The 27,919-nt window shown below is 36.2% G+C and overlaps 1 protein-coding gene across 2 annotated transcripts; it reads left to right on the forward strand.

Annotated features, from left to right (window-relative positions):
• The first annotated feature begins 3,901 nt into the window (after positions 1-3,901).
• Positions 3,902-7,807, forward strand: LOC108471264 (pyridoxal reductase, chloroplastic). 2 transcript variants are annotated; one of them, XM_017772900.2, is made up of 8 exons: positions 3,902-4,215; positions 4,322-4,550; positions 4,693-4,786; positions 4,884-5,007; positions 5,173-5,274; positions 6,325-6,476; positions 6,592-6,685; positions 7,152-7,807. In XM_017772900.2, the coding sequence occupies exons 1-8, from the start codon at positions 4,087-4,089 to the stop codon at positions 7,335-7,337; spliced, it is 1,110 nt and encodes a 369-aa protein (XP_017628389.1). In that variant the 5' UTR covers positions 3,902-4,086; the 3' UTR covers positions 7,338-7,807. The 2 variants fall into 2 exon arrangements, with proteins under 2 accessions (XP_017628389.1, XP_017628390.1); XM_017772901.2 differs by having other exon boundaries at positions 4,080-4,215; positions 4,303-4,550.
• Positions 7,808-27,919: the final 20,112 nt, after the last annotated feature.

A 27,919-nucleotide genomic window follows, 5' to 3' on the forward strand; every position in this document is an offset into this window, starting at 1 on the left:
TTCATTTGGCTATGTGAATGTAATGCTTTAGTTAAAACTGATTTTATTGCTTGAGACTTACTAAGCATAAAAAAATGCTTACCCCGTTGCTTTGGCTCTCTGTTTTATAGATTTTGCTCGTTAGCGATCGGATTCGGGATCATTAAAGTCGAAGTCATCTACACTATCAAAGCCTCCATTTTGGGTATAATTTTGGTTGAACTTTGAAATGGCATGTATAGGACTACCCTATTGTAGAAGGTCATGTACCTTTCGATTTTATGTAAGCTTGGATAGCCATGCGAAAATGGCTTATATACGTTGTTAGTATGATTCTATAATCGTTTGTATGATGATCATTATGGGGTATGGAATGGTTTTGAAAAGATTAGCCATTGGAATGGTTAATCATGATCACACTTGTGCTATGTATGCAAAAGGGCCAATTGAATCGTGGAAATCATGAAATAGGTAAAGGTTACCTTGAAAACAGATGCTGGCAGCAGCAGTGGTGTGGTTTTGAAAAATCACCAAAATTTGTAGGAATGGTATTAAATAGTGAATAAGTTATGTAAATGAACCTTGATGAGTCTACTTTCATATGGAAGAAACGAAACGGTCATAGGAGTTACATGTTAAGAGATATTAAAGTTATTGTGAGACAGGGCCAGAACGGTTTCTGGGTCCCCTGTCGCGACTTTAAAAATTTGTTATAAATTATCCAGAAAGAATTAGAAGTCATGCCTTATATGTGCAGATTCCATTTTGAGTCTAGTTTCATTAGAAACAAACGGCAGCAGTATTAAAGCCCTGTGCACAGAGATATTCAAGTTGTAACGCGTGAAGGTCAGAGCAGTCGATCCCTGTAACATGTGTGTCTTTAACTAATAAACTGTACCAATTGGCCCGACCAAAAATTCTAGAAATAAATCCATGGAAGGATATATGAGTCTAAATTCAGGGAAAATTTACGGAATCAGTTTCCGAGTTTTGAAACTCGATATATGATTTTTAAGGCGACAGTGACGCAGTTTTCCAGCCTGTCTGGAAATGCCAAATTGGTCGGTGCTTTAAGAGGATTTAGCTCGTTAACCCCTCGCGTCCGACACCGGCGATGGTCTCGGGTTCGGGGTGTTACAGAGATAGTCTGATATATCTATTTGGGGGATTAATTTGAAAAGTTATCAAAGTATAGAATTTATATCATGGATGAATATGCTGAAAATTAGAAATTTATGGTAGAAAATGAAAGATTGTTGATAGATAAACAACTTTTACAAAGTGATTTTTGATAAAAATATGATTTAAAGACTAATTTGTAAAGTTGTGAAAGTTGAAGAAAAATTTTGAAATTTATAGAATATATGTGCTGTAAATTGTATATTGAAATTTTGGTTAGGCTTGGAATAGGAGTAAATTACATGAATTTTATTTTCCGAGCTTAAGGATAAAATTGGAATTTATGAAAAGTTTAGGGGCAAAATGGTAATTTTTCCTAGGACGTAAATTGATTCCAAATAAATATGAAATGTGGTAAATTGATGATTAAATTCATTTATATAGATCCGGATAACACAAATTCGAGAAACAGAATGCTTAGAATTGAGCACACGGATAGAGACATGAGCGTGTGTTTTGGTGTGTGCACCCTGCATTTAATTTTTGAAAATTAAATTGATCGCACGGCCTACTCACACGGGCGTGTGGCTAGCTGTGTGGCTGGCTGTGTGGCACAAGTCAGAAAATTACACGGGGTCGAACACGGCCTGCAGCATGGGCGTGTCTTGGGCTTACACGGGCGTGCTCCTAGACCACATGGACGTGTGAGCCCTGCACCTAGGAAAATTTTAGAAAATTTGTGAAAAATTCTTGAAGTTCTCGATTAAGTCCCAACTCGATTCTAATACTCGATTTGGGCCTCAAGGGTCCATTCAAGGGAGATTATGAATAATTTCAATAAATGAATAGTAATTAACGTGAATTATTTGTAAATGTTCTGAAAGTTTCGGTAATGCTCCGTAACCCTATTCTGACGATGGATACGGGTTAGAGGTTTACAGATTAGGTTATTACGATCTTGGAAATGTAAAAATTACTAAAAACTGGACAAGATTGCTTACCTAATTAAGCTTTCTTGAATTCTTTTCTCTTTCCTAGGGTTTCCATAGAAATTTGGAGAAGATGATAATAATATGATATTTTTTCTTTTAATTTAATTATCATCTTTAAATTTTTTAACTTTTCAATTTCATCCTTTTCTATAATTAAATTTCCATGGACGAATCACCATAAATATCTACTAACTTTATTTAATGGTCTAATTGCCATATTCTTACCTCAAGTTTTGAATTCCATAGCTATTTGATACTTATAGCTACTAGAATTCAACTTTTGCATTTTATGCAATTTGGTCCTCTCCACAATTAAGCATGTAATCGGTAAAAATTTTCTTAATGAGATTTTCATATGTTATCCGTATCATAATGCAGACCATGCAATAATATTAAAATAAATTTTCTTTTTGACTCAGATTTGTTGTCCGAAAACCACTGTTCCGATTTCATTGAAAATGGATTGTTACACCACTTGTACTTGTCGAGGTATCGCCTTAATGGAAATATCCAACTCAAACAGTATCTCCTTCTTGCCATATACGATCCGAATAAGGTAGAAGCCCTCACCGTGCCCCAAACGACCATATAAAAAATAAAAGAATAACAGTTGTTCATAGTGGAATCTAGCATAAACGGAATGAGCATGTGACAAGGCGATCTTCTTCCTCCTTTACAAAGGTGCTTGAATGTCAATCTGTACCCGAATCTGTATATACTCTCCAAAACCCTTACTAACTAACTTCGCATCATAATCCACAAAAGATCCCAATAGGGCCCCAAACTGCCTTGCCATACTTTCAGACATCAATATCATCGTAAGATCATGAATCTGAACCCAATAATTGACAGAGTACAATGGCACCCTTAACGGATCCTCCCCCGATTTAAGTCTATGTAAAACCAGGATATGCTTATTGAATGTCCATGGATTGCCATCGATCACCCTGTTGATATCAATGGCATAATAGAATTCGAATAGGTATCCTTTCTCACTCTGATCCGATATTGAAATTCTCCCATGAGGATGCCAAGGAGTGGCCAAAGTCGTGTGTATAGTCTAGAATTGAATAACGGTAGTAGTCAAGAAAGTCCCAACCAAACAAAGACTTGTATCAGTTGTAGTTGCCCCTTCATCAGCATGAAGTTGCCACGCTTCATCTTTACCACAAATGCCACCAAATTCACCTCCATATCCACCACAGAAAATGCCCGAACAAGATAAACCCCTAGCCACCAAAAAACCAACCAAATAACCACCTTGGTAACGAAAAACAGTGTTAAAACAACATACATTTTAACAATTAAATTTAAATGTAGCGAACAAGTTGTTATGATCATATAAAACCTATACAAAATTCAAAATTCAAACCTTTACCAATTTCTTGACCTCTTAAAAAAATTATAACAATAAATTTAGCGTCTAACATTTATTGATTTTTTTCATTTTGGTATTTTTCATTAATTATTTTAGTCCTTAACCTTTAAAATGTAGTCAAATTATTTGCTTTTGGATAGAAAAAACTAACTGAACTGTTAAATTTTAATAACATTGACATGGTAACTCATGTGACATTTCACATATACTTCATTACTAATATGGATAAATTTTCTAAAAGTTTTTATGATTTTTTTTAAAAAATTATTTTTAATTTTTTTATTTGTATGAATTATACATAGATTGCCATATGAGTGATCACATCATTGCCGTTAGAATTTTAATAGTTCAATATATTTTTCATCCAAAAGCAAGTAAATTAACCAAATTTTAAAGGCTGTGGACCAAAAATGACAATGAGTAAAGTCATTATACCTAAAAAAGAAATGCAAGCAACGACCATGCATGGGACAATCGTGATCTTTCCAAGTTTCAATTCCAACCGCAAGGAGGCTTCGCTCAAAAAAAAAAAAAAAAAAATCAAGGAGGCATATCCGTAACCAACAATGCACTCCACTGACTTTATGCTTTTTCTCTAGTGCTAGAGTGTATGAGAACATGGCGATGACTCTCTCAAACTCAGTCCCGTCAGCTTGCATTATCTGTCTCAGTGCTTCTAATCAATTCTATCTCCCATCTTCACCTTTCAAGTCTCTCAAGCCCCCTCTCTTCTGGCCATGGCAAAAGGTACTCCCTCCAATACTTAACCATGTCTACACTCGAGTACAGGTTCTCCTTTCTAATTTGATATTATCCGGTCTCCATGTGTTTCAGTGATGGGTTTCCTGGGCAGGTGAAAATGGGTCCTTTGACTGTTTCTCCAATGGGGTTTGGGACGTGGGCATGGGGAAACCAGCTTCTCTGGGGTTATCAACCTTCAATGGATTCTCAACTTCAACAGGTTTTTAATCTTGCCGTGGAGAATGGCATCAATCTTTTTGACACCGCCGATTCTTATGGGACTGGCAGACTCAACGGACAGAGTGAAAAGCTTTTAGGGAAGTTCATTAGAGAATTTCAAGGTTGGTTAAATTTCTTTTTCAATCTTTATATCTGGGTTTACAAATCACAGTAGCTGATAAAAACCAGGATCCCTATATTACAATAGAGATTGTTAATCTTACCATTCTGATATTTAAGTTTGAATATTGTTTGCAATCTCAGGGGAAAAACGGATACGAGATGAGATTGTGATTGCCACAAAGTTTGCAGCTTACCCATGGCGTCTAACATCAGGGCAATTTGTTCAAGCTTGCAGGTTTGCTATTCAATGGGTTCCATAAAAGTGATCCTCTTTGTGGCACAATTGGCTGAAAGGTTGTGATCATTAAATTTGATTAAGAACTGTTTTCCAGGGCCTCTCGGGATCGAATGCAGATTGAACAAATCGGAATAGGACAATTACACTGGTCTACTGCAAACTATGCTCCCCCACAAGAGTTGGCACTTTGGAATGGTTTAGTGGCAATGTATGAGAAGGTTAACCAACATATGATATTTCAGTTACTATAAAATGAGATCATCATATTTCATTAGCATATATGAAAGTTTGTCCAAGAATTAACTTGAACTGCAAAAAGTTAAGAGCTCTACATTCTACATAACAAACATATAAGAAGAAAATCTACTTTATATAATTTGCAGGGCTTAGTTAAAGCTGTTGGAGTTAGCAATTATGGACCCAAACAGCTCATAAAGATTCATGATTACCTTAAAGCCCGAGGAGTCCCACTCTGCTCAGCTCAGGTAGAGGCAATTCACACCTTCTTCTCCTTTTCTGTGTTACAAGGAATTTTAGTTTTTTTATTCTTGTGCTTCAGGTAGTAGAATGAAGAACCGCTGCATTCATTATTCCTTCTCTTCCTTGTGTTATCTTTCATATTTGGTTACCTTAAAATGTTTAACCAAGAACCCATACCTATTCTCCATGCATCAAATATGTGCCACTATAACCCCCTAGGCCCCCGCTGCCATCACCTCAGATTTTGTGATTTTCATCTGTTTCTACTTCAACTAATCTTTTAAGCTTTTAATCTCTCTCAATGTCCATGGCTCCTCATGGATGCATTTTCTTAACTACACAAAGTCTCTGTTTAAGACTAGTTGTGGTTTAAAGATAGTCACTTTCACATACATCACAGAGTGTCTAAATCACTTCACCTAATCCCAACTCCAAGGAAATGCAATGATAGAAATATGTTGAATTGGGTGAAACACAAGTTCATTTGCTTTTTTGTTTTCTTCGTTTCTGTAAAAAGTGAGTTAAAGCAGTTAAGTAGTTGGTATAATGGTAGGTAACCCATTTGCATATAGCATTTTCCTTCTTAGTGGAGGACAAGATGTTTATGTAAATATGGGTTTATAAGTCAACACGTTGATCATATCTAACTTTGCTTTTGGAATCCAACCCTGCACCAACCAATCTCTCATATTAAGTCTAAACGATAGACTATCTAGCTAAAGTACAACACTGTCATTTATGCTATGTTTGGAAGATGTGTTTGAAAGAGTGGATTTGGTATGATTTTTTAATGTAAATTGAAAGAAAAAGGAATGCACACACAATGGAGAAGTTAGTTAAGATCCAATAAGGGTATAAAAGATGAATTTTTAATTCACCATTAAGTAGACATCTAGCAAATTCATGAATGTTTAATTATGTACTTCATACAATTTATACTAAATTTGAAATTCAAATCCTTTCTCCCAAGTCCAGGTTACATAATATAACTTAAGAAATCGTTTGGGTGGTTCTTGTGATTTTAAGGTTTACCTCTAGAATTACCCCAATTACAGGTACAATTCTCTCTACTAAGCATGGGAGAAGATCAGATGGAGATTAAGAATATTTGTGACTCTCTTGAAATCCGCCTGATTTCTTATAGTCCTCTAGGACTTGGAATGCTTACTGGGAAATATACACCTTCCAGACTTCCACAAGGGCCCAGGTACTAGAAATGCTACTGCTTATTACTTTCAAGGATATATGGTAAAATGATTTTGAAGGCTCCTCTCAATGCTTAGGTGAGTGCTTATTTCATGATAATCTTTGTTGTCTCTCAGGGGCCTTCTATTTAAGCAAGTTCTTCCAGGGTTGAAGCCCTTGCTTGTTTCCTTACGAGAAATTGCAGAAAAACGCTGCAAAACCATACCTCAGGTACTTATAATGTTAACTTTTTTTCACAACTATTTTTTCTAGTATGCTTAGCTCCACCTTTCAAAATTTAGAACTTTTTAGGTCCTTATAATTTATTAGTTGAATTGTGTAGTTAGATATTCGACCATATGTTTTTAAGTTGTTTCCTTGGAAAGAGTGCGTTTGCATTTGTGTTTAGAGACCTTAAACAGTTTGTATTTTTTCTTTCTTTCTCCTAATAAGTGTGGCATGTCCCGATTTCATTTGGCAAGATATTGGAAGTCCAATTGATCACCAGATTGAAACGTTTTTAGTGATGTTATCCAAGGAGGAAGAGATTCTCTAACAATCATAAAGCAAGAGAAATAAAGAAATCTTTCCAAATGTTATGTTTACCAAGTGCATTTGTAATTGAAATCTAAGGCAGGAATGTAGAAAGTATGTTGCTTTTATCAGTTTATAGACCTAAATGCATTGCCATTTGCAGGTAGCAATAAACTGGTGCATCTGTAAAGGTACCATTCCAATACCTGGAGTCAAAACAGTGAAACAAGCAGAGGAAAATCTGGGTGCTCTCGGATGGCGCCTAAGTTCAAATGAGCTGCTTCAGTTAGATTATGCGGCTCAGGAATCACCACGAAGAATGATCCAAAACATTTTCCAGACAAAGTAAACAGTTTAGAATCGCAACATTTTCACTTGGATATCATATGGAATTTTGATCCAATGCCATAGCGTTCTTGAGGAAACAGAACGATTATGGGGGCACAAACTAAAGCAATCAGAGATCATGGGGGCAGAATTTCTATCAACTAAAAGAGCCTGGGGATTCCTTAAATCCGGCATATGCTAACAGAGAGAAAAAAAGGGAGGGTTGGAGCAAATATGTAGCCAAATTTGAAGCTGACATACAGGAAATGCATGCATTTTACAAGCAAAAAGATTGTAAATGAAACATAATAGCCTTCAGTGAATCATAATTTTAGAGTTGCAAATTTGTTCTTGAGCAAAACTTTTTAAGGTGGGAGAACTAGTTTTCTTTCCAAGTTATTAGCTTGTGCTAGAATTTGATTATCTGCTAACCAAAAGTTCTCATTGATTTAGATATTGAAACAGATACTTCTCATTGTTTTACCTTTTAAATTAATTTTGTGATTGAAGTTAACTAGTTAAAAAAGTGAGTTAATGTAAATTAAACTAAGCAGTAGTAGCAAAGGATTCGTATTGTTACAATTGACATTTAATCTTGGGTTTGAACACGGGGACAGTCTCTTCTCCCTCTTATTAATATATTAACAATAAATAAATAAAAAGTGGGTTCTCGGTTGGTTTCCGACAAAATTTGCTCATATAAGTTTTTTTCTCTGGATATTTACGTTTTTTTTTTTCATTTAAAACTCGGGACAAAAAAACTCTTATAAAAATGCCGCTTTCCTTCACTAGCTTAATATTCTCATACTAAAATTCAAACTCTGGAGAATGAAAAATGATTCAAATATGACTTTGAAGAAGTGATTTTACAATAAAACAACGAAAAATGGTGAAGGTTGAAGAGAAATGAGTGAGAAATGATAAAGAAGAGAAATGTAAGCTTTCATCGGGTTTCTTTTATCTTTTTATTATTTAAAAATACAACAACGGTAAAAAATTAATAATGTGTTCGAAATTATTTTTTACAAATATGAAGGGTTTGAAAAGTCGAAACATAGTCTCATCACCACTCTCACATATAATTTAACATTTGATGATAATTATGCATCAATTGGTTAAAATACTCTTGGTGGTAAGATTACCATTTTCACCTTCAACTCATAGTTATATCCGATTGAGTTCAAAAATTTAATAAATTCGAACTTTTGTATCAGAGCATTCAAGAATGAAAAAGTATCATACAATAAACTAGAGATTTTTGGAGGTGTTACACATTTATTGTTAACATTTGGCATCTTTACTTGAATATTAGTTGGTATATTTCATTAGGCATGAATTTGGTTGAACTTTTTATGCAATTAGGAGCTACTTTGTATTGTCCTTAGAATTTTGCATAAAATGCTCTTTTCAAATGGATTTCAAGTATGCTTCTTTGTCATATCATTTGCCTTTGTAGGGGATAAACCCGATTAAACAACGAACAAAGTGAAGAAAATAAGAATCAAAGAGATCGAGCACTCAAATTTTTCGTGAAAAAACTCCGTAAAAGAGGATAAAAAACCATAGGTAAAAGGAGATTTCACTATAATAAAGGAGAGTACAAAAGATGGAGAGAATTAAAAGAAAACCCGAAACCCAACAAGAAAAACCCTTCGGAAAAGAGAACAAAATTCTCTCAATAAAATTTTTTTTTATTGTGTAAAACCTAGAGTAACTAAGTCCTATTTATAGGCTAAAATTTGTAGCATATATGATTACAACAACTCTAGGTTAATTAGAGTTTAACTGGGAAACTAAAAACAAAGTTTAACTAGGAGAAGAAAAGCTAAAGTAAATGGTCAAAATAAGAGGCATTCTCCCACAAATCTCCACCTTGACTCGTATTTAGACCAACTCCCTTGTCGAGCCCTGCTATGGGCTTAATTGATTTTTCGTCGGATAGTCCAAACAAAGCTCAGACTTTGAAATTGGAAGGCTCTTTGTCAACATGTTAGTTGAATTGTGTTCTGTGCCAATTTTAAGAATCTATATATCTCTTTGATTGATCACCTCTCAAACAAAATGATAGCGAATGTCTATGTGCTTCGTTCTCTCATGATGCATTTTATCTTTGGTGAGATGTATGACACTTTGGCTATCACAATATATGACAATTTGCCCCATTTTCACTTACCAGTCCACTGAACAGGCCCTTTAACCAAATTACTTCTATTACTACTTTTGTAATTGCCATGTATTCTACTTCAGTGGTTGACAAAGCCATTGTAGCTTAAAGTGTCGCTTTCCAATTAATGACACAATTCCCAAAAGTAAATAGGTAACATGTGAGAGACCTTCTTCGATCTAAGTCTCTTGCATAATCAGAATCAACATACCCGACTAGACCTTTTTGAGTTATTCCAAACTTTAAGCATATGTTAAAAGTACCTTGTAAATATTTGAAAATCCATTTAATTGCATAGCAGTGTAACTTACCAAGATTTGCCATGTATCGACCAATAACACTAATATCATGTGAAATATTGGGACAAGTGCATACCATTTAATACATCAAGCTTCCAACTACGCTTGAATAAGGTACTTTTGACATGTACCTTTCTCTTTTTCATTATGTGGGGAATCTAAAATTGAGAGTTTAAAGTGTGTAGCTAAAGGAGTACTTACCAGTTTTGTATCTTACATCTCAAATCACTCAAGGATCTTCTTGATGTACCTTTATTGTGATAAAAATAATTTCTTGTAATGTCTATCTCTCAAAATTTTCATTCCCAAAATTTTCTTTGCTACACCTAAATCCTTCATCTCAAACTTAGAGTTAAGCATGGTTTAAGATGACCTATTTCAAATGGATTCTTAAGCGCAATTAACATATTATCAACATAAAGAAGCAAATATATAAAAGGACCAGCATCAATATATTATAGATAAACATAATTGTCATACTTACTTTGAGGAAAACCAATACTCAACATGAGGGAGTCAAACTTTTTATACCACTACCAATGAGATTGCTACAAACCGTACAAAGACTTTTGTAAAAGACAAACATAATCTTCTTTACTTTCAAATTTAAAGCCTTCTGATTGTTGCATTTAGATGTCCTCCTCAAGGCTGTAAAGGAAAGTAGTATTTACATCTAACTGCTCTAAATCAAGATTATCTTATGCAACAAGGGCCAAAAGCAACTGAATGGACATATGTTTCACAATGGGAGAGAAAACATCATGAAAATCAACTCCCTCCACTTAACTTAGCCCTTGGCAACCAGTATTGCCTTGTACTTAGTATCGTTAGGAACTGAACCTTCCTTCTTTTTAAACACCCATTTGCAACCAACGATTCTTTTACTGATGGATGATTTAACTAGCCTCCAAGTCTCATTCTTTTGAAGTGATTCCATCTCTTCTTCTGTGACAGCCCTAAATTGACCCTAGTCGGAAAGTGGTTTCGGGACCACTAAACCGAGTCATAAAAATAATTAACCGTCATAGTTGATGCTCATTATATGTACATATGCATGTGTGAAAATTTCATGTTTGAATTTTGTTAATTGTAAGTGAATTTTATCAAATAGGACTTATGTGAGAAAATTTAGAAATGTGCTAGGCAAATGTAAAGTGGCCTAATAATGCATGTTGTGAAAATGATGGGTTTGCATGTCAAATTACCCAAAATTAAAGCATAGCGGCCGGCCATGCTATGGGTGGAAACATGTTGTAAACATGTTGTGTTAGTGTGTTATGTTAGAAAGAATAAAAAAAAGGGGTTAGGATTAAAGTAATGCAAAGGGAGGAGTGATGAAAAAAAAAATTGTCTCATCCATGCCCCCCCCCATTGCCGTGAATTGAAGAAAGAAAACAAAAAAAAATGTTCATCCTTGAACATCTTTGGCCGAAAATTTTAAGGAGAAAGTAAGAAGAAAGGATTTTCTTGCTTCTTGTTCGGTTGGTTGGTGTTTAGGAGGAGGTATGTTTGGTGTTGTTCCATGAGATTCATGCATGTTTTTTTTATTTTATTTTATTTTATTTAATTGTTAGCTTGAGTTCTATCTAGCCCATGGTTTAGATCTTTGCTATATGATGGAGATGATATTCGGCCATGGGTGTTGTCTTCTTGGTTGATGTTTGATGTTGTGGTGATGAGGCATGAAGATGGGTTAAGTTTCGGCTAAGGAGGATTTGTGATTGATGCCATTTGCATGCTAAATGTGAAGCTTTGTAATGATACATGTGATGGTGGATTTTCTTTTTAGCATTCTTGAGTTAGGCCTTAAGTTCTTTGTTTAACCCATGACCAAAATTTAAGTGGTATGGTGTCTTGATGCATTCGGCCATGGTAAGAAGTAGAAGAGAAGCATGGTTGTTGATCATGTTATTTGGATGAAAATGGTAGTAAGGTGAAGTGCAAATGTTAGTATTTGATTTCTAGAGTATATATGTGTATTAGCCGAGTTTTGAACTTAAAACGAATTGGTATTTAGTCAATACAAGTAACCATAATTGTAGAATGTATTAAGTGTTGCAATCGGCCTCAACATAGACATGCATATTCAGCCATAGAAAGAAGATTGGTGTTGCATGTATTCGGTTAGAGGCAAGCATATTGATGCTTTTATCTTGGCTTAGACAAACGGCTAAAAGGGAGTGTGGGTTAATATGTTGAGTTGATTCATGATTTCATATGTATGTGACTTTAATGTCTAATGTATATATATGGGCTAAGTACTTTGAGTTCCTCTTTTCGATGCTTAAATGATTAAATCAATTTATTTGTTAAATTGAGCTCAAGAGCAAAGGGGAACTAAATCCGATAAAGGGAAGGAAAAAGTGGTTGAATAGCCATCGAAATCGTTCGACAACATCCGAGGTAAGTTTTTGAGCAATGAGACTTAGTTTATGATTTGATTAAGTCATGATGTATGAGCATAACAAATATACGGTGATATGATGATTCTACTTGAATTATATGATGAGTTAATTAGTCTATACGTATGACGGGTAGCCGTATGTGCATAGAGGTCGTGTCATAAAGCAAACTAAACCATGCTGTTTGTATGTGGCTAGTGAGCCGAAAATGGGAGTGCTTAATACGTGACTTGTGTTTGAACTCTAATTATGAAAATGAGATATAAATGTGTCATGATTTATTGATATGTGCATGAATATTCGGATGATAACCGGGCTAAGTCCCGAAGGCATTTGCGCTAGTGACTAGTTCCGGGCTAAGTCCCGAAGGCATTTGTGCGAGTTACTATATCCGGGCTAAGTCCCGAAGGCATTGGTGCGAGTTACTATATCCGGGCTATGTCCCGAAGGCATTCGAGTTAGTAGCTATATCCGGTGAAATCCCGAAGGTACTTGGCTTGGGAATGAGCGACCTTGCTGTAATAGTTTCAATTAATACGCTCGTAAAATCCCAGCGATAAGGTATGTTTCGTATATGCATCGAATTAGTTGATCCCTTACAAAAAGTATTCGCTCAGTCGATAAATGAGCTACCAGCCTTTGGCTAAGTTGATATTTTGTGTATGAATATAAGGGTTGGTAATGTGAAGTAAGTATGATATTGAGAATTTGTGCATATGAAATTATCCGTTTAGCCATATGAATGCTACACTTTAGTTGTGTCTAATTTCATGGCTCAAAACTTACTAAGCATTAAATGCTTACTCCGTTTCTTTGAATCTCTGTTTTATAGATTTTGGTTCGTCAGCTATTGGACTCGGGATTATTGAAGTCGAAGTCGCCCACACTATCAAAGCCCCTTTTGGTACACTTTTGGTTGAACTTTGAAATGGCATGTATAGGACTACCCTTTTTGTTGTTGGTCATGGACCCTTTGGTTTTGTATAAATTTGGATAGCCATGCGAAAATGGCTTATATACACTTTGAGCTTAGTATTATAATCGTCTTGTATGATGTTCATTAAGAGGTATGGAAATGTTTGGGAACGATTAGCCATTGGAATGGTTAATCATGATCATATTTTGTGCTATATATGCTAAAGGGCTAGATGAATCATGGAAACTATGTAATAGGTAAAGTCTACCTTAAAAATAGATGCTGATAGCAGCAGTGACGTGAATGTGAAAAATCACTAAAAATAGTAGGAATGGAATTAAATAGTGAATAAATTATTTAATCGAACCTTGATGAATCTATTTTCGTAGGAAAGTAACAAAATGATCATATGAACAGTATATTATGAGATATTTAAGTTTTCGTGAAACAGGGCCAGAATGGTTTCTGGATTCCCTGTTTCGACTTTGGAAATTCATTATAAATTAACCAGAGATAATTAGAAGTCATGCCATATATGTACAGATTCCTTTTTGAGTCTAGTTTCTATAGAAACAAACAGAATCAGTAGTGAAGCCCTGTACTGGGAGATATCCAAGTCGTAATGTGCAAATGTCAGTGTAGTCAAACCCTGAAACAGGGGAGACTTTAACTAATAAACTGTACTAATTGGCTTGATCAAAAATTCTAGAAAAAAAATTTTAGATGGAAATATGAGTCTAGTTTCAGGAAAAATTTACGGAACTGGTTTTCGTGTTTTGGAACTCGAGATATGATTTTTAAGGTGACAGTGACACAGTTAGCCAGCTCGTCTGGAAATTTAAAATGGACTGTGCAAATAAGTGATTTAAGTCTGCAAACCCCTCGTGTCCGACTCCGGCAACGGTCTCGGGTACGGGGTGTTACATCTTCCATTGCAATAAGCCTTTTGCTAGAATCGGATGCTTGAACTGCCTCATAATAACACGAAGGATCGGTTGAATCAATGCTCTTAGCAGCACTTAGAGCATAAGCCACTAGGTTTCATTCATAATATTTCTGTGGTGGTTGTATTTCTCGCATTTTCCTGTCGAGCCAAATTAATAATTAGTTAAGTGAGATTGTGGGGTATCTGAGGGTTGGATAAAACCCCAAATAGATCTAAAACAACTTCAAACTTGTAAGAATAAGAATTTTTTCACGTTGTCGCGATGTCATGAGACTCCTCGTTGAGACGCAAACTCAGTTTGTCGCGTTGTTGCGATGTTGGGCATTTTCTTATCATGATGTCGCCCTTTGTTTCGGTTTTGAACTCCACCTTGCTCGAGACACTTTGATTTTTTGTGTCTTTAAAAGTAAAAGTCCTCTTTTCTTATCGAAACATGGTAGATTCATTGAACACAACATCTCCACTAACAATTATTTTGTTAGATTCTGAACACCACAACTTAAAACCTTTTGTACTAGTAGAGTATCCTAGAAGGTGCATTTAATGGCCCCTAGTTCGAGTTTTCCCTGGCTAACTTTAGCATAAACAGGACAACTGAAAATTCTAAAGTTAGAATAATTGGGAGGATTACCTGACCATATCTCCTCTGGAATTTTACCATTCAATGCTCGATGAGGAGATCAATTTACCAAATAACTTGCCAACTTTATGACTTTTACCAAAAATTCCTTCCTTAAGCCTGCATTAGAAAGTATGCATCGAGCCTTTTCCAGCAAGGTTCTATTTATTCTTTCTACAGCTCCATTCTATTGAGAAGTTCCAACAACGGCTCGATGTCTTTCAATTCCTTCCTATTTGTAGAAATCATTGATTTTAAGAACTCAAGACCATTATCCATTCTCAACCACCTCATGGACTTTCCGTTTTGTTCTTCTAATAGTGTCTTTTACTGTTTGAAGATTCCAAAGACTTCACTTTTCTGTTTCAAAGAATAAACCCTAACTTTTCTGGAGTGATCATTAGTAAAAGTTAGGAAATATTTATTACCTCCTTTTAAGATGCTAGAAGATAGACCCATAAATCGGAATTACCATTATCAATCCTCAACCGCTTCACGGACTTTTTAATTTGTTCTTCTAATGATATATTCCACTGTTTGAAGATTCCGAAGACTTCACTTTTCTGTTTAAAAAAAAACCCAAACATTTTTCTGGAGTGATCATTAATAAAAGTTAGGAAATATTTATTACCGCATTTTGAGATGTCAGAAGATGGACTCCATAAATTGAAATGAATGTAATCTAGATTCCTTTTTGTTCTATGCACTGCTAAATCGAAACTAACTCGGATTTGTTTCTCAAAAATACAATGCTCGCAGAATCCTAACTTACCAACTCCAGCTCGTGTCTCAGGCCGTGTAACAATTGAATTCGGGACACATGACTGTGTCCCAGCCCGTGTCCGTGCCTGTGTAACTCTCTAAGTTGGGTCACATAGCAAAGCCACACGCCAGTGTGCCAGGCTATGTAACTGCCTAACTTGTAACCTTTAAAAACTACAGGGGACACACGGTCGTGTCGTATGGCTGTGTGTCACATACGACTGAGACACACGCCTATGTCTAAGGCTGTGTGGACATGAAATTGGCCAAAATCAAGCCATTTCCATCACTCATTTCAACCATGTACCTACAAGCTAGTGCACCCTTGACCAAGGCATCAAAACATACCAAAACATGCACAAAATGATCAATTCAACCAATATACCATATAGGCACCTCAATCAAAATCAAAATAATATATCTAGACATAAGCATATTTGATCACTTTGATATCATTTCAAAACATACCATACTTGAACCCTACCATGTCAATATAAACTTACCATTTGGACCATTACTCAAATGCATCAAAATCACATAAGTGACGCAAACCAACCATTTCCAAATGGTACCAAACAACCAACATATATATATACATACTAAAATCAACACTTAGCATTCAACTCAAACTGTAAACATAAGTCCACCTATACATGCCATTATAACCTTGGCCAAAACATCAAAAACTACTGATTTATTTGCTAGATAGTGTGATAGGTCTCCGACAAGCTTCCAAATTGATCGAGCTTCCGATAATCTATAAAACATAGGAAAGAAAATTACGTAAGCATATAATTCTTAGTAAGTTCGTAAATCATGAATATAGCTTACCATTTTAATGCATAACCTTATAATTTAAACATGATTCAATTCAACATAAGCTTGGCATAAGCCTAAGCATTATCAACAACCCATGTCAGTACTTTAACACATAACTCAATAGAATTAGCACATGGTTAGGTAGATTACATGAACATAGTGCCGTTGAATTCATACTTTCCATAAACATAAATATGCATACACTGATCATTATGATTTCATACCCTTCCGTAAGTTCATAACATAGTTGATTGGAACACTTACCGTTCCTTCCCTTTACATGCCTGTTGAACCACTTAGAATAATATCGGATATGCAGGAAAGCTCACACAAAGTGTGTTAAACATATGGTCGAAACCATTCCTTTTTCTTTTCCTATATATCGTTGCTCACTCGAGCCATAAAATGGGTTTGCTCACACAAGATGATGGTTGGACTGTAAGCTACACGATGTCGCTCACACAAGTTGATGAGCATTCGCAACAAATATAAGACCTCAGTCATCGGTAGGACATTCAAGACCAACACTCGAAACATGGTAACCCTAATGACATGTCATTTGTCTCCTATATATTTCTAAGGTTCAAATGGGGTTCGATAGTTGTCGTAACAATGTTGGATTTCCATAATTGTTTACATGATAAATAGCACAATGATATATGAATCAAAATAACATTAAATCATTATTTAAGCATACGAACTTACCTCGATAATAAAGATGTCAAAACAAGATCAACTAATCCTAGCCTTTAGCTTTTCCTCGATCTAGATCTGTACGAGGTTTATCTTGATCTAAATAAGAAAATTTGTTCATTTAATACTCATACTATTCAATTTAGTACAAAATGCATACTTTTGTAAAATTACACTTTTACCCTTAATATTTTAACTTCTTTACAATTTAGTTCTTAAGCTCGTAAATTGAAATTTATGCAATTTCATCCATATTTCATGCTATCCGAATTACTTAGGGACTCATATCAACCCATACAAACCATCATTTCAGAATTTTATTATAATATTTTACTAGTTTTACAAATAAGTCCTTAAATGATAATTTCATCAAATATTACTTTACAAAACTTGTTTATTTAACAACAAGGACTCATAATCTTTCATTAAATTTCAAGAATCATGAAAACATATTCATAGCAAAACCTTAAACCTTTAACAGTTTTGCAAATTAGTCCCTAGGCTAGTTAGATTAAGTTACAATGATCCTGAAAATATAAAAAACGAATTCAAAACACATACCATGCAAGAAAAAATGCAATGGCCGAACCTTAGCTATCTTCCCTTTGAATGTTCCATTGAAGAAGAAACAATTTGGATAAGATAATATCTTTTTCTTATTTAATTTTATCTTTATTTACCTTTTTACATTCTTAACCTTTAAAAACATTCATAATTTCAACAAAACCAATCCATTAATATCCACTAACTATATAAATAGTCTATTTACCATATAAGTCCTCTTTTTTTTTGAGTTTATAGCCATTTGATACCTTTAGCTACTAGAACACTACTTTTGCACCTTTTTCGATTTAGTCCTTTTTACTTAATTAAGCATGTAAATGTCAAAATTTCTTCACGAAATTTTAGTACGACTCTCTTAAAATACTGTAGACATTAAAATAATAATAAAATAAATATTTACTTATCAGATTTTTGGTCCTGAAATCATTGTTTTGATTTCACTTAAAACGGGTTGTTACACATGTATTTCCAGTCTCACTCCATCAAGAGGCCTAAGATATTGCTCCCATTATGTAGGAGGGATAAATCTTATCTTGATCAACCATATCCCACTACATGGATTGTGGTCTATCCAACATCAGTCTTTATAGTACAACCTATTACGGTAGACATTTGACTGTATCAAAGTATACGACTCACGATGTTAGGAAAATGATGGTATCAAGTCTGAGTATCATATACATATTTATCACTTTGAGTAATATTGAGACTATTACATAATACTCTAAGAAACACACTCATAGTGGGTCAGTCCAATATGTTTTTCTCTAACTCATACTCATGTATTAATTTTGACATCCCTATGTCAATGAAAACTTTTTGTCATCAATCAACTACACATTGGTCTCAATGCATTATTGTTGTCCAAGCCCACAATAATACTTGACTAAAGACCTCTTAAGAATAATCATATTTTCTTAGGACTTTATTACAATTATTTTTATGCATATACATAGAAAAAGAAACTAAAATAATAATGGCAGTGCCTTATATTATTAAACAAGGTAAAACAAGTATATAATTACAATCATCTCATGATTGGTCTTTGGGCATACTATAGCATCTAGTTTATTCCATAACGCAAACCTTATTTTCTCCATAAAAACTTCCTATAACAGATTAATCGTGAGGCATAATTGAATAGTGGATAGAGACTTTTCATTGAGCTCTTCCCATTCTAGCTAATCCATATTAACAGGCATCTTCCCTTTAACAACCTTTGTTCATACCATTCTGAACTAATATTGCTATCATTTGAACTTACCACAAATTGAAATTTGAAATTTCATTGAACTTATCTGTAAAACCCCTTAAACGGGTCTGGAAGTTATGGCATTTCAAGTGAATGGATTGGCAGCGTATCGACGAACTAGTGTCCACCAAGAGTTGTGTGAGCAGGATGTTCGCATGTAGCAGCACGCCAAGAGTAATGGTAAGGGGGTTCACCAGTTTCTCTGTGAGGTAGGTTCGCCAGTTTATGTGGCGAATTGGTGTTCGCCAGTCTGTCTGGAAAACTAGTGTTCGCCAGTTAAAATTGTGAACTTGTGTTCGACTATCAAAGATATAGTCAGACTCAAATGAGGAAAAAGGTGATTTAGTGTGTTTAGGAATAATTTACGTGCAAGTAACAACTTTCCTAAGTCAATTAGGGTATCCTAAGATTTCCAGGACCCTTAGGTCTATAAATAAGACCATTAAATTCAGTGAATTCTTCACTGAATATTTTGTCATCAAATCTCGATTCTTAGTTCAGTACGTAGCTATTAAGGTAAGTCTATGTCTTGTTGAGTGTGATTGTCGAGGTCCACATTGCATGAATTTTGTATGTTTTGTTCTGTATAAGTAATATATGTATGTATTGTTGCAAACCAACCAGACTATCTACCAGCAAGGATAATGGAAAAGCTAAACTTGTCTAAGTTCTCTATTTTCCAGTGAATGACTCGGCTCTATTATGAGTATGTTCTTTACTAATCATTTAAAAATGTGAGTAGTATGGAATTATTTGGAGTACGATAATTGTTATGATTTTTAGTTTAATTGAATATGTTTTCAAAACAAGTTCAAAGGTAACTTACTTAAAAGCTCTATTTTAAACTATGATACTTTGTTTTCAACTATGATTTGAAAATATGATTTTAGCATAGTTTGTGCGAACTCCTATGTGACCTAAGGTTTTCAAAGAATGTTTTAAGAATGGTTTCACAAGCTGTGTATCAGCGAAGCTCCCCATACGAGCTTAAGTAATAGTGCTCATCAATGAGCTGAAATCTATGCGAGCTAGGTTGGATTATGTCCATCGAAACAAAGTGGCGAACCAGTCTTGCGACCTAAGAAAGACTCTATTTTAAGAAAATATTTTTTGAAAAAGTACAAACTAGTTTTGCAATTTAAAGGTAAACCAGACTCTGGTTTTTAAAGGCTTTGTTAAACAAAATAAGCGTGCAATTTTAATGTAAACCTTACCAAGGACATTTTAAGAAAAATTAATGAGTTTTCAAATTGGTTTTGAAAAGTTATATTTCTTGACAAAAGGGCTAACTGGGTCTCGTAACCTCACCTGTGAACCCAGCACAGAAAACAAAAGTCTACTACTGCTTTCAAATACTATTTTAAGACATTCTGAGAATTCTGATTATTCACTGAGTTCTCAATAAACTCAGCCACTCCCCTCTTGCTCCTTCTTGAGTAAGTTGGTCACGGATGGCATAGGAGAGGTCGATGATTGACCAAGGATGTTCCTAGCAGATAACAACAAACTTGGGTTAACGACGATGGGATTTTTGTTATGCGTCTTAGATATGTTTATGATTTTGTGACTCTGACAATGTTATTTAAAGAATGGTTATGTTATTCTGTTTAGCTTTCTAGCTTATTGCAAACCATGTTTGAAGTACTTAATAATTCATAAATAAAATTGATGTTATTCATGCATGAGAGTATTGTGTTTGTATACGTCTAAGTTAGATTTATAATTTAAGATTATTGCATACTCTATATGTTGTGTGCTATAATTACATGTGAAACACTATAATAATTGTTATATTTACATGTACGCCACCACCCCAGTGAACCCAATGATGCATGGATCCCATGTAAGTATTACTACCCTTAATCACATTGTACCCCTGTTTTTATGTGAATGCTACTTAAGTGTGATAAACTCCTGCATACATGTTTACTTACTTTGTGAAGGCTGCTACTTGGTAAAACTAGGATGTATGAGCCTTTAAAATGTTTAGCAAGCTGTAACGCCTTAAAAATCAATTCCTTACCATGTGAACTGTTGGATTTTTCAAACACACGATTTCGTACAAACATGTGTTATTGTGCGAACCATGTCTGAATGCTTTGTGTGGTGATTAAGTGTAGTGTGAATCTATTGAAATAACTACATGTTCGAAAGGATTGTTTTCCATTGTAACACCCCACACTCGAGTCCTACATCGGGATAGGATACGAGGCGTTACCTCACTTAAACACATGCATTCCAATGTTTTCGAATCATTAAGACTTGATCAAACTTAAAACTTTTTCAAACTTTGTTTAAATTCCTTAACATGGGCCTACGAGGCCTTAAAATTCCATTCGAAACCATTTGGGACCAGTTCGGGTCCTTAACCAACTTTAGAAAATTAACCCTTAAAAACAGGGCACACGCCCGTGTGGAAAGGTAACACGCCCGTGCTGGTAGCCCTTGTGGCACACACGGCCTAAGCATCTAGGGACATGCCAGTGTCCTATACCTGTGTGAATTTAATTCCAAATTCAAACCTACAGGAGTTTTCACACGACCTGACACACGCCCGTGTCTATGTCCCATGTCCCTCACACGGCCATGACACGCCCGTATCCTAGCCCATGTTTAAAAACCATGACATTCTATTTCTGACGTCAGCTCCAATAAGGGCACACAACCAAGGCACACACTCGTGGCCAGAGGTCGTGTCCTCCACACGGCTGAGTCACACGGCCTTGTCTCTGCCAGTGTGTTTACTACCATGCATATTGACTTGTAATGTTTACGTGTAGGGGACTCACGACTGGACAACATGCCCATGGGGCTGGCCGTGTGTCTCACACGGCCTAGACATACGCCTATGTGTCTACATGTGTGAACAATATAAGGTTATCTACCTAGCCCTTTCCACCCTGAGACACAATTTAACACCAACCAACACATCAAAATCTAAATTAATATGATTTCACAACCAAACAACATAGCCAAGGCCTAAATACAATTCATATACTCAACCATACCAACAATTCCACATTCATGAAAAACTACTTTGCATTCATATAATAACTTTCAATGTTAGCCATTTTTCATGGCCTTATACAAAATGAGTCAAATATTGAAGCAAGCCAACACATTTGGCCCCAAAACAATGTGACACTAAAACGAAATCAAAGAGTCCTATACATGCCGTAATCAAAATTTAAGAACTAATTATACCAAGTGCTTCAAATGATAGTGTGATCGATACCTCGAACGTCCATTGATCCACGAGCTAATTAGGCGGCACTATAAGAAAATGGAAAGAAACAGGGTAAGCATAAAGCTTAGTAAGTTGCATGAAAATAAATATAACAACAACTTTACCCTTCATCATTATGCTCATAAAACAAAAGTAGGCATAAGCACAACTTACTCATCACTATCCAATACAATGCACATAGTATATATTGAGCTCACATCACAAATATTTCAAGTAGGTACCTGCACCACTCACAACATGGTTATACTTTTCTCGTTTAACTTAAACTGTAACTTTCACCGTTGAACCATTTGGAATGCTATCGGATATTCATTAAGCCTCAAACATAAGGTGTAATGCCGAAGGCATATCCCAGACATGGTCTTACACTGGCTTATCCATCAAGTCGATGGCATGTCCCAGACATGGTCTTACACTGACTATCGAAATCAAGGCCGACGCCATGTCCCATACATGGTCTTACACTGGCTTATCCATCAAGTCGATGCCATGTCCCAGACATGGTCTTACACTGACTATCGAAATCGAGGCCGACGCCATGTCCCAGACATGGTCTTACACTGGCTCCCACATCTCTGTGCCGATGCCATGTCCCAGACATGTCTTATACTAGCACACAAATGACCTAAATGTCATGGCACAAATATCCGATTTGTTCCTAAGGTTCACCCGAGAGTTCTATTATCTCAATTATCATCATGTATTTTCATTAACACAATTAAGCGATTTATGCTATATCAATTCAAACATATATAATAACAATGTAGTTGTATTATTTACATACAACTTACCTCGGATTACAAATGTAGACGACTAGCTCGGTTTAGTCCACTTGCCTCGTTTTTCCCCGGTCTAGGCCCGAATCTTGTAATTATTGATCTAAAGTGATAGAAATTTATTTATCTCATCACCAATTTACTCTAGACACTCTAAAATTCATAATTGGGCAAAATGGCCGTTTTGCCCTTAGGCTTTCACAAAGTGACCATTTTACCCCTAGGTCCAAAAATTGATTTTTATCATATTTTCTCACTAACCAAGCCTAGCCGGTCACTTTATATTCTAAAAGCAGCCCACAATTCTCATTATTTCACACATTTATCACCTATTTTACAACTTATGCAAAATGGTCCTTAGTTAGTGTTTTCATGGAAACTACTTCACAAAAGTTGTTTATTACACTACCATAACTCATTTTCTTCCATAAAATTTCAGAAAACAACATGAACACACTCATGATAAAATCCTAGACTTTCAACCATTTTGCAAAATAGTCCCCTCATTTGAAAGCTCATGTTACAATGGTTCTAAAAGTACAAAAATCATCAAGAAAAACCATCAAGATCACTTCCTTGTAGAGAGATTAAGTGGCTGAAATTTTCATGCTTCAAAACCCTCCTATGGCTGATATTTTCGATCAAGAAAAAGATGGGAGAAGGGATGATACCATCCTATGTTTATTTTATTTTCTTTTCAGTCAAATAAGTCACCAACTTCACCTAACATTTGACTAAGTTAAAATCCTTGTCTCATGGCTGGCCAAGCACTATTTTAGGGCCTAATTTCACTTTAAAGACCCCCAATTTATGATACATGGGAATTTAACTCCCTTAACTATCAAATTAAAACTTTTGAACTTTATGCGATTTAGTCCTTTTTCACGATTAAGCTCAGAAACGCTAAAAGTAATTCACCAAAATTTTCATGCATCTTTATAAACATGCCATCACACATAAAATAATATTAAAAATAATTTCTTCAACCTCAGGTTAGTGGTTCTGAAACCACTATTCCGGCTAGGCCCAAAATCGGGCTGTTACAATTCTCCTCCCTTAGGGATTTTCGTCCCCGAAAATCTTACCAGTGAATAGGTTCGGGTATTGGTCTCTCATAGTCTCTTCGGGTTCCCATGTGGCTTCTTCGACCCCATGTCTATGCCATAATACCTTAACCAGTGCTATGCTCTTATTCTTCAATTGCTTAATCTCCCAAGCCAAAATCTTAACTGGCTCTTTTCCATAAGTCATATCCGGCTGTATCTCAACCTCAGTTGGCGTGATCACATGTAAAGGATCCGATCTTTATTAACGTAAAATGGACACATGAAACACATCGTGAATCTTTTCCAATTCTGAGGGCAAAGCCAAACGGTAGGCAACGGGCCCTACTCTCTCGGTAGTCTCATAAGGTCTAATAAACCGTGGACTTAGCTTGCCTTTTCTACCGAATCCAAGAACTTTCTTCTACGGGGATACTTTAAAAAACACTTTATCCCCGACTTGAAAATCGATCTCTTTCTATTTCAAATCCGCGTTAGGTTTTTATCTATCCGACGCGGTCTTTATACAATCGCGAATCACCTTAACCTTTCCTTCAGTTTCTCTAACAAAGTCAACCCTGTGAATCTTATTCTTTCTCAGATCGGTCCAATATAAAGGCGTTTGGCACTTACGCCCATACAAAGCCTTATAAGGCACCGTTTTAAAACTGGACTGATAACTATTGTTGTAGGCGAATTCGACCAGCGATAGATACCTCTCCTAACTGCCTTGAAACTCAAGAACACAACACTATAACATGTCCTCTAATATCTGAATTACTCTCTCTAACTAACCGTTGGTTTGAGGATGAAAAGTCGTGCTAAAATTTAGTTTCGTTCCCAATGCCTCTTGCAACTTCCTCCAAAACCGCGAGGTAAACCTCGGATCTCTATCCAAAATAATCGACAATGGCACTCCATGAAGTCTTACTATGTCAGAAACATAAAGATCGACCAATTTCTCAAGGGAATAGTCAGTACACACTGGTATAAAATATGCCGACTTAGTGAGTCTATCAACAACGACCCACACTGAATCCTTTTTCCTTGGTGTCAAAGGCAACCCTGACACAAAATCCATGGTTACTCGGTCCCATTTCAACTCGGGAACCAACACAGGCTGAAGCAAACCCGAGGGTACTTGGTGTTCAACCTTCACTTGTTGACAAACTAGACATTTAGAAACAAATTCAGAAAAGTCTCTTTTCATACCTAGCCACTAATACATTTTCTTTAGGTCATTGTACATTTTTACGCTACCCGGATGGATAAACAAGCAACCACTATGTGCCTCTTGTAAAATCTTCTGAATGAGCTCATTATCCTTGGGTACACAAACCCTATCTTGGAGCATCAAACAACCATCGGTATTAATCTAAAAATTCAATTCATCACCTGACTCACACTGAGCCATCTTAGTTTGTAAATTCTTGTCACCCTTCTGAGCTTCACAAATCTCTTACAGTAACATCGGTTTAGCTCTCAACTCTGCCAGAACCAAACCAGTATCAGTCATAGACAACTGAGCATTCATAGCCCTCAAGGCAAACAATGATTTCCTACTCAAAGCATCGACTACTACATTAGCCTTTCTGGGGTGGTAGTCAATCACCAATTCATAGTCTTTTATCAACTCTAACCACCGCCTTTGTCGTGAGTTCAAATCCTTCTGAGTCATCAAATACTTTAGACTTTTATGGTCGGTGAAACCCAACATCTCTCACCATACAAATGGTGTCTCCAAATCTTCAATGCGAAAACTGTAGCTGCTAGCTCCAAATCCTGGGCTGAGTAATTTTTCACGTGTGGCTTTAGCTGTCTCGAGGCATAGGCTATAACCTTGCCTTCTTGCATGAGCACACATCCTAACCCATTCAAGTATGCATCACTATACACCACAAACTCTTTTCCCAGTTTCGGTTGCACTAAAACTGGGGCTTCGGTCAACAAAGCCTTTAATTTCTCGAAACTCTGTTGGCACTTCTCTGTCCATTCAAACTTGACATCCTTTTGTAATAACCTTGTCACTGGAGTGGCTATCATAGAGAATCCATTCACAAACCTTCTGTAGTATCCAGTAAAACCTAGAAAGCTTCGAACCTCTATCACATTCCTCGACGGTTTCTATTCAACAATAGCCGGGATCTTGTTTGGGTCAACTCTGATCCCATCACCAGACACAATATGTCCTAAGAATCTGACCTGTTTAAGCCAAAATTCACTCTTATTGAACTTGGCGTATAACTGCTTATCTCTCAAGGTTTGTAAAACTATCCTCAAATGCTCTGCGTGCTCATTCTCATCACGCGAATAAATCAATGTCATCAATAAAAACGACGACAAACTTATCCAAATATGGTCAGAAAATACGGTTCATTAAGTTCATAAAAACTGCTAGCTCATTTGTTAAGCCAAAAGTCATGACAAGAAACTCGTTGTGCCCATACCTCATGCTAAACACGGTTTTTGGTACATCTTGCATCTTAACCCTTAACTGGTAGTAGCCTGACCTTAAGTCGATCTTTAAAAACACGGTTGCTCCCTTCAACTAGTCGAACAAATAATCAATCCTTGGCAAGGGATACTTGTTTTTTACAGTCACCTCGTTGAGTTGTCAGTAGTTTATGCACAACCACATCGACCCGTCTTTTTTTTCACAAAAAGTACTGGATCGGTCTTGCAAAGCCCTTGTCAGTTAATTCTTGCAACTGTACCTTCAACTCTTTTAATTCCATCCTATATTGAGCGATCGAGATAGGCGCCGTACTAGGGACCAACTCGACACCAAACTCAACTTCTCTGGTTGGAGGCAACCCAGGCAACTCTTCTGGAAATACATCGTGTACTCGCATACTACAGGCACTGTCTCAATTTTCACTTGGGACTCTTTGGTGTTCAACACAAATGCTAGGTAGGACTCATACCCTTTTCTCAAAAATTTCTCAGCAGTCAAAGACGAGATCAGTACTGGTGAGTTATCTAGTTCACCTGATTCAACCCGATTAATATCCCCATTCTCACATTTCATTTCAATGAACTTGCTACCACAATTCACTATCACATTATGAGCAGTCAACCAATCCATGCCAAGAATTAGATCAAATTCATCAAACGGCAGTAGCATGAGGTCAGCCGAAAAACAATGACCTCTAATCATCAAAGGACAGTCTCTACACACTTTACCAACTATTACATGCCTGCCTAACGGGTTTGACACTTTTATCACAAATTTGGTAGACTCAACAGACATATTCATACTGGGTACTAATTTCATGCACTCATAGGAATGAGTAGTCCCCGGATCAATCAAAGCAATAATAGAAATATCATGGAGAGAAAAAGTACCCATAATAACATCTGGTGAGGACGCCTCTTCGCGAGCGCGAATGGCATAAGTCCTTGTAGGTGTTCGGCCCTCAGACCTCAAAGCTGAATCTCTAGGAGCTCTTCTACTGCTAGCCCTATGCCCGAGTTTTTCTGTGGTCTACCCCTCGAAGGAGCACTATTCGCCCTCACTTCTTGCTTTTTCTCTTTCTCATCTAATTCAGGGCAGTCTCAAATGAAGTGGTCTAGCGACCCACATTTGAAGCACCTCTTCTCATTCCCTCGACACTCACCGAAATGACGCTTACCACACCGCGAACACTTCGGCTTATTTGGCCGAGCACTACCGACACTAGTGACAGAAGTGGTCTGAGTTTTAGAAGCCGTGTTCTGCTTGTTCTTGTTCCTATTTGAGAACCCCACTGACGCGTTCGATCAGGTAGAAAACTCTCTCGATCTCTTAGATGAGGTGTACTGTGATTTCCCTATCTATCTTTTCCTTGAGTCTCGGGACTCGATGTCAGCTCTTCTCTTCTCTTTGGCCAATTCCTCAGCCTTACATGCTCTCTCCATGAGCACCACAAATTCCCTCAATTCTAAAATGCCAACCAATAGACGGATATCTTCGTTTAGACCATCTCCAAACCTCTTGCACATGATGGCTTCTGTAGATACACACTCCTATGCATATTTGCTGAGTCTCACAAACTCACGATCGTACTTTGTCACCATCTTACGACTTTACTTCAGCTCTAAAAATTCTTTCCTCTTTTGGTAT

Source organism: Gossypium arboreum, chromosome 8, assembly GCF_025698485.1.
Source record: "Gossypium arboreum isolate Shixiya-1 chromosome 8, ASM2569848v2, whole genome shotgun sequence".
Taxonomy (NCBI): domain Eukaryota; kingdom Viridiplantae; phylum Streptophyta; class Magnoliopsida; order Malvales; family Malvaceae; genus Gossypium; species Gossypium arboreum.

Bases quoted from the DNA above. Each gene is read 5' to 3' on its own strand.
- LOC108471264 (XM_017772900.2), top strand. From the start codon at position 4,087: ATGGCGATGACTCTCTCAAACTCAGTCCCGTCAGCTTGCATTATCTGT. The intron at 4,216-4,321 runs GTACTCCCTCCA...TTTCCTGGGCAG, and splicing joins TCTTCTGGCCATGGCAAAAG to GTGAAAATGGGTCCTTTGAC. The intron at 6,686-7,151 runs GTACTTATAATG...TGCCATTTGCAG, and splicing joins GCTGCAAAACCATACCTCAG to GTAGCAATAAACTGGTGCAT.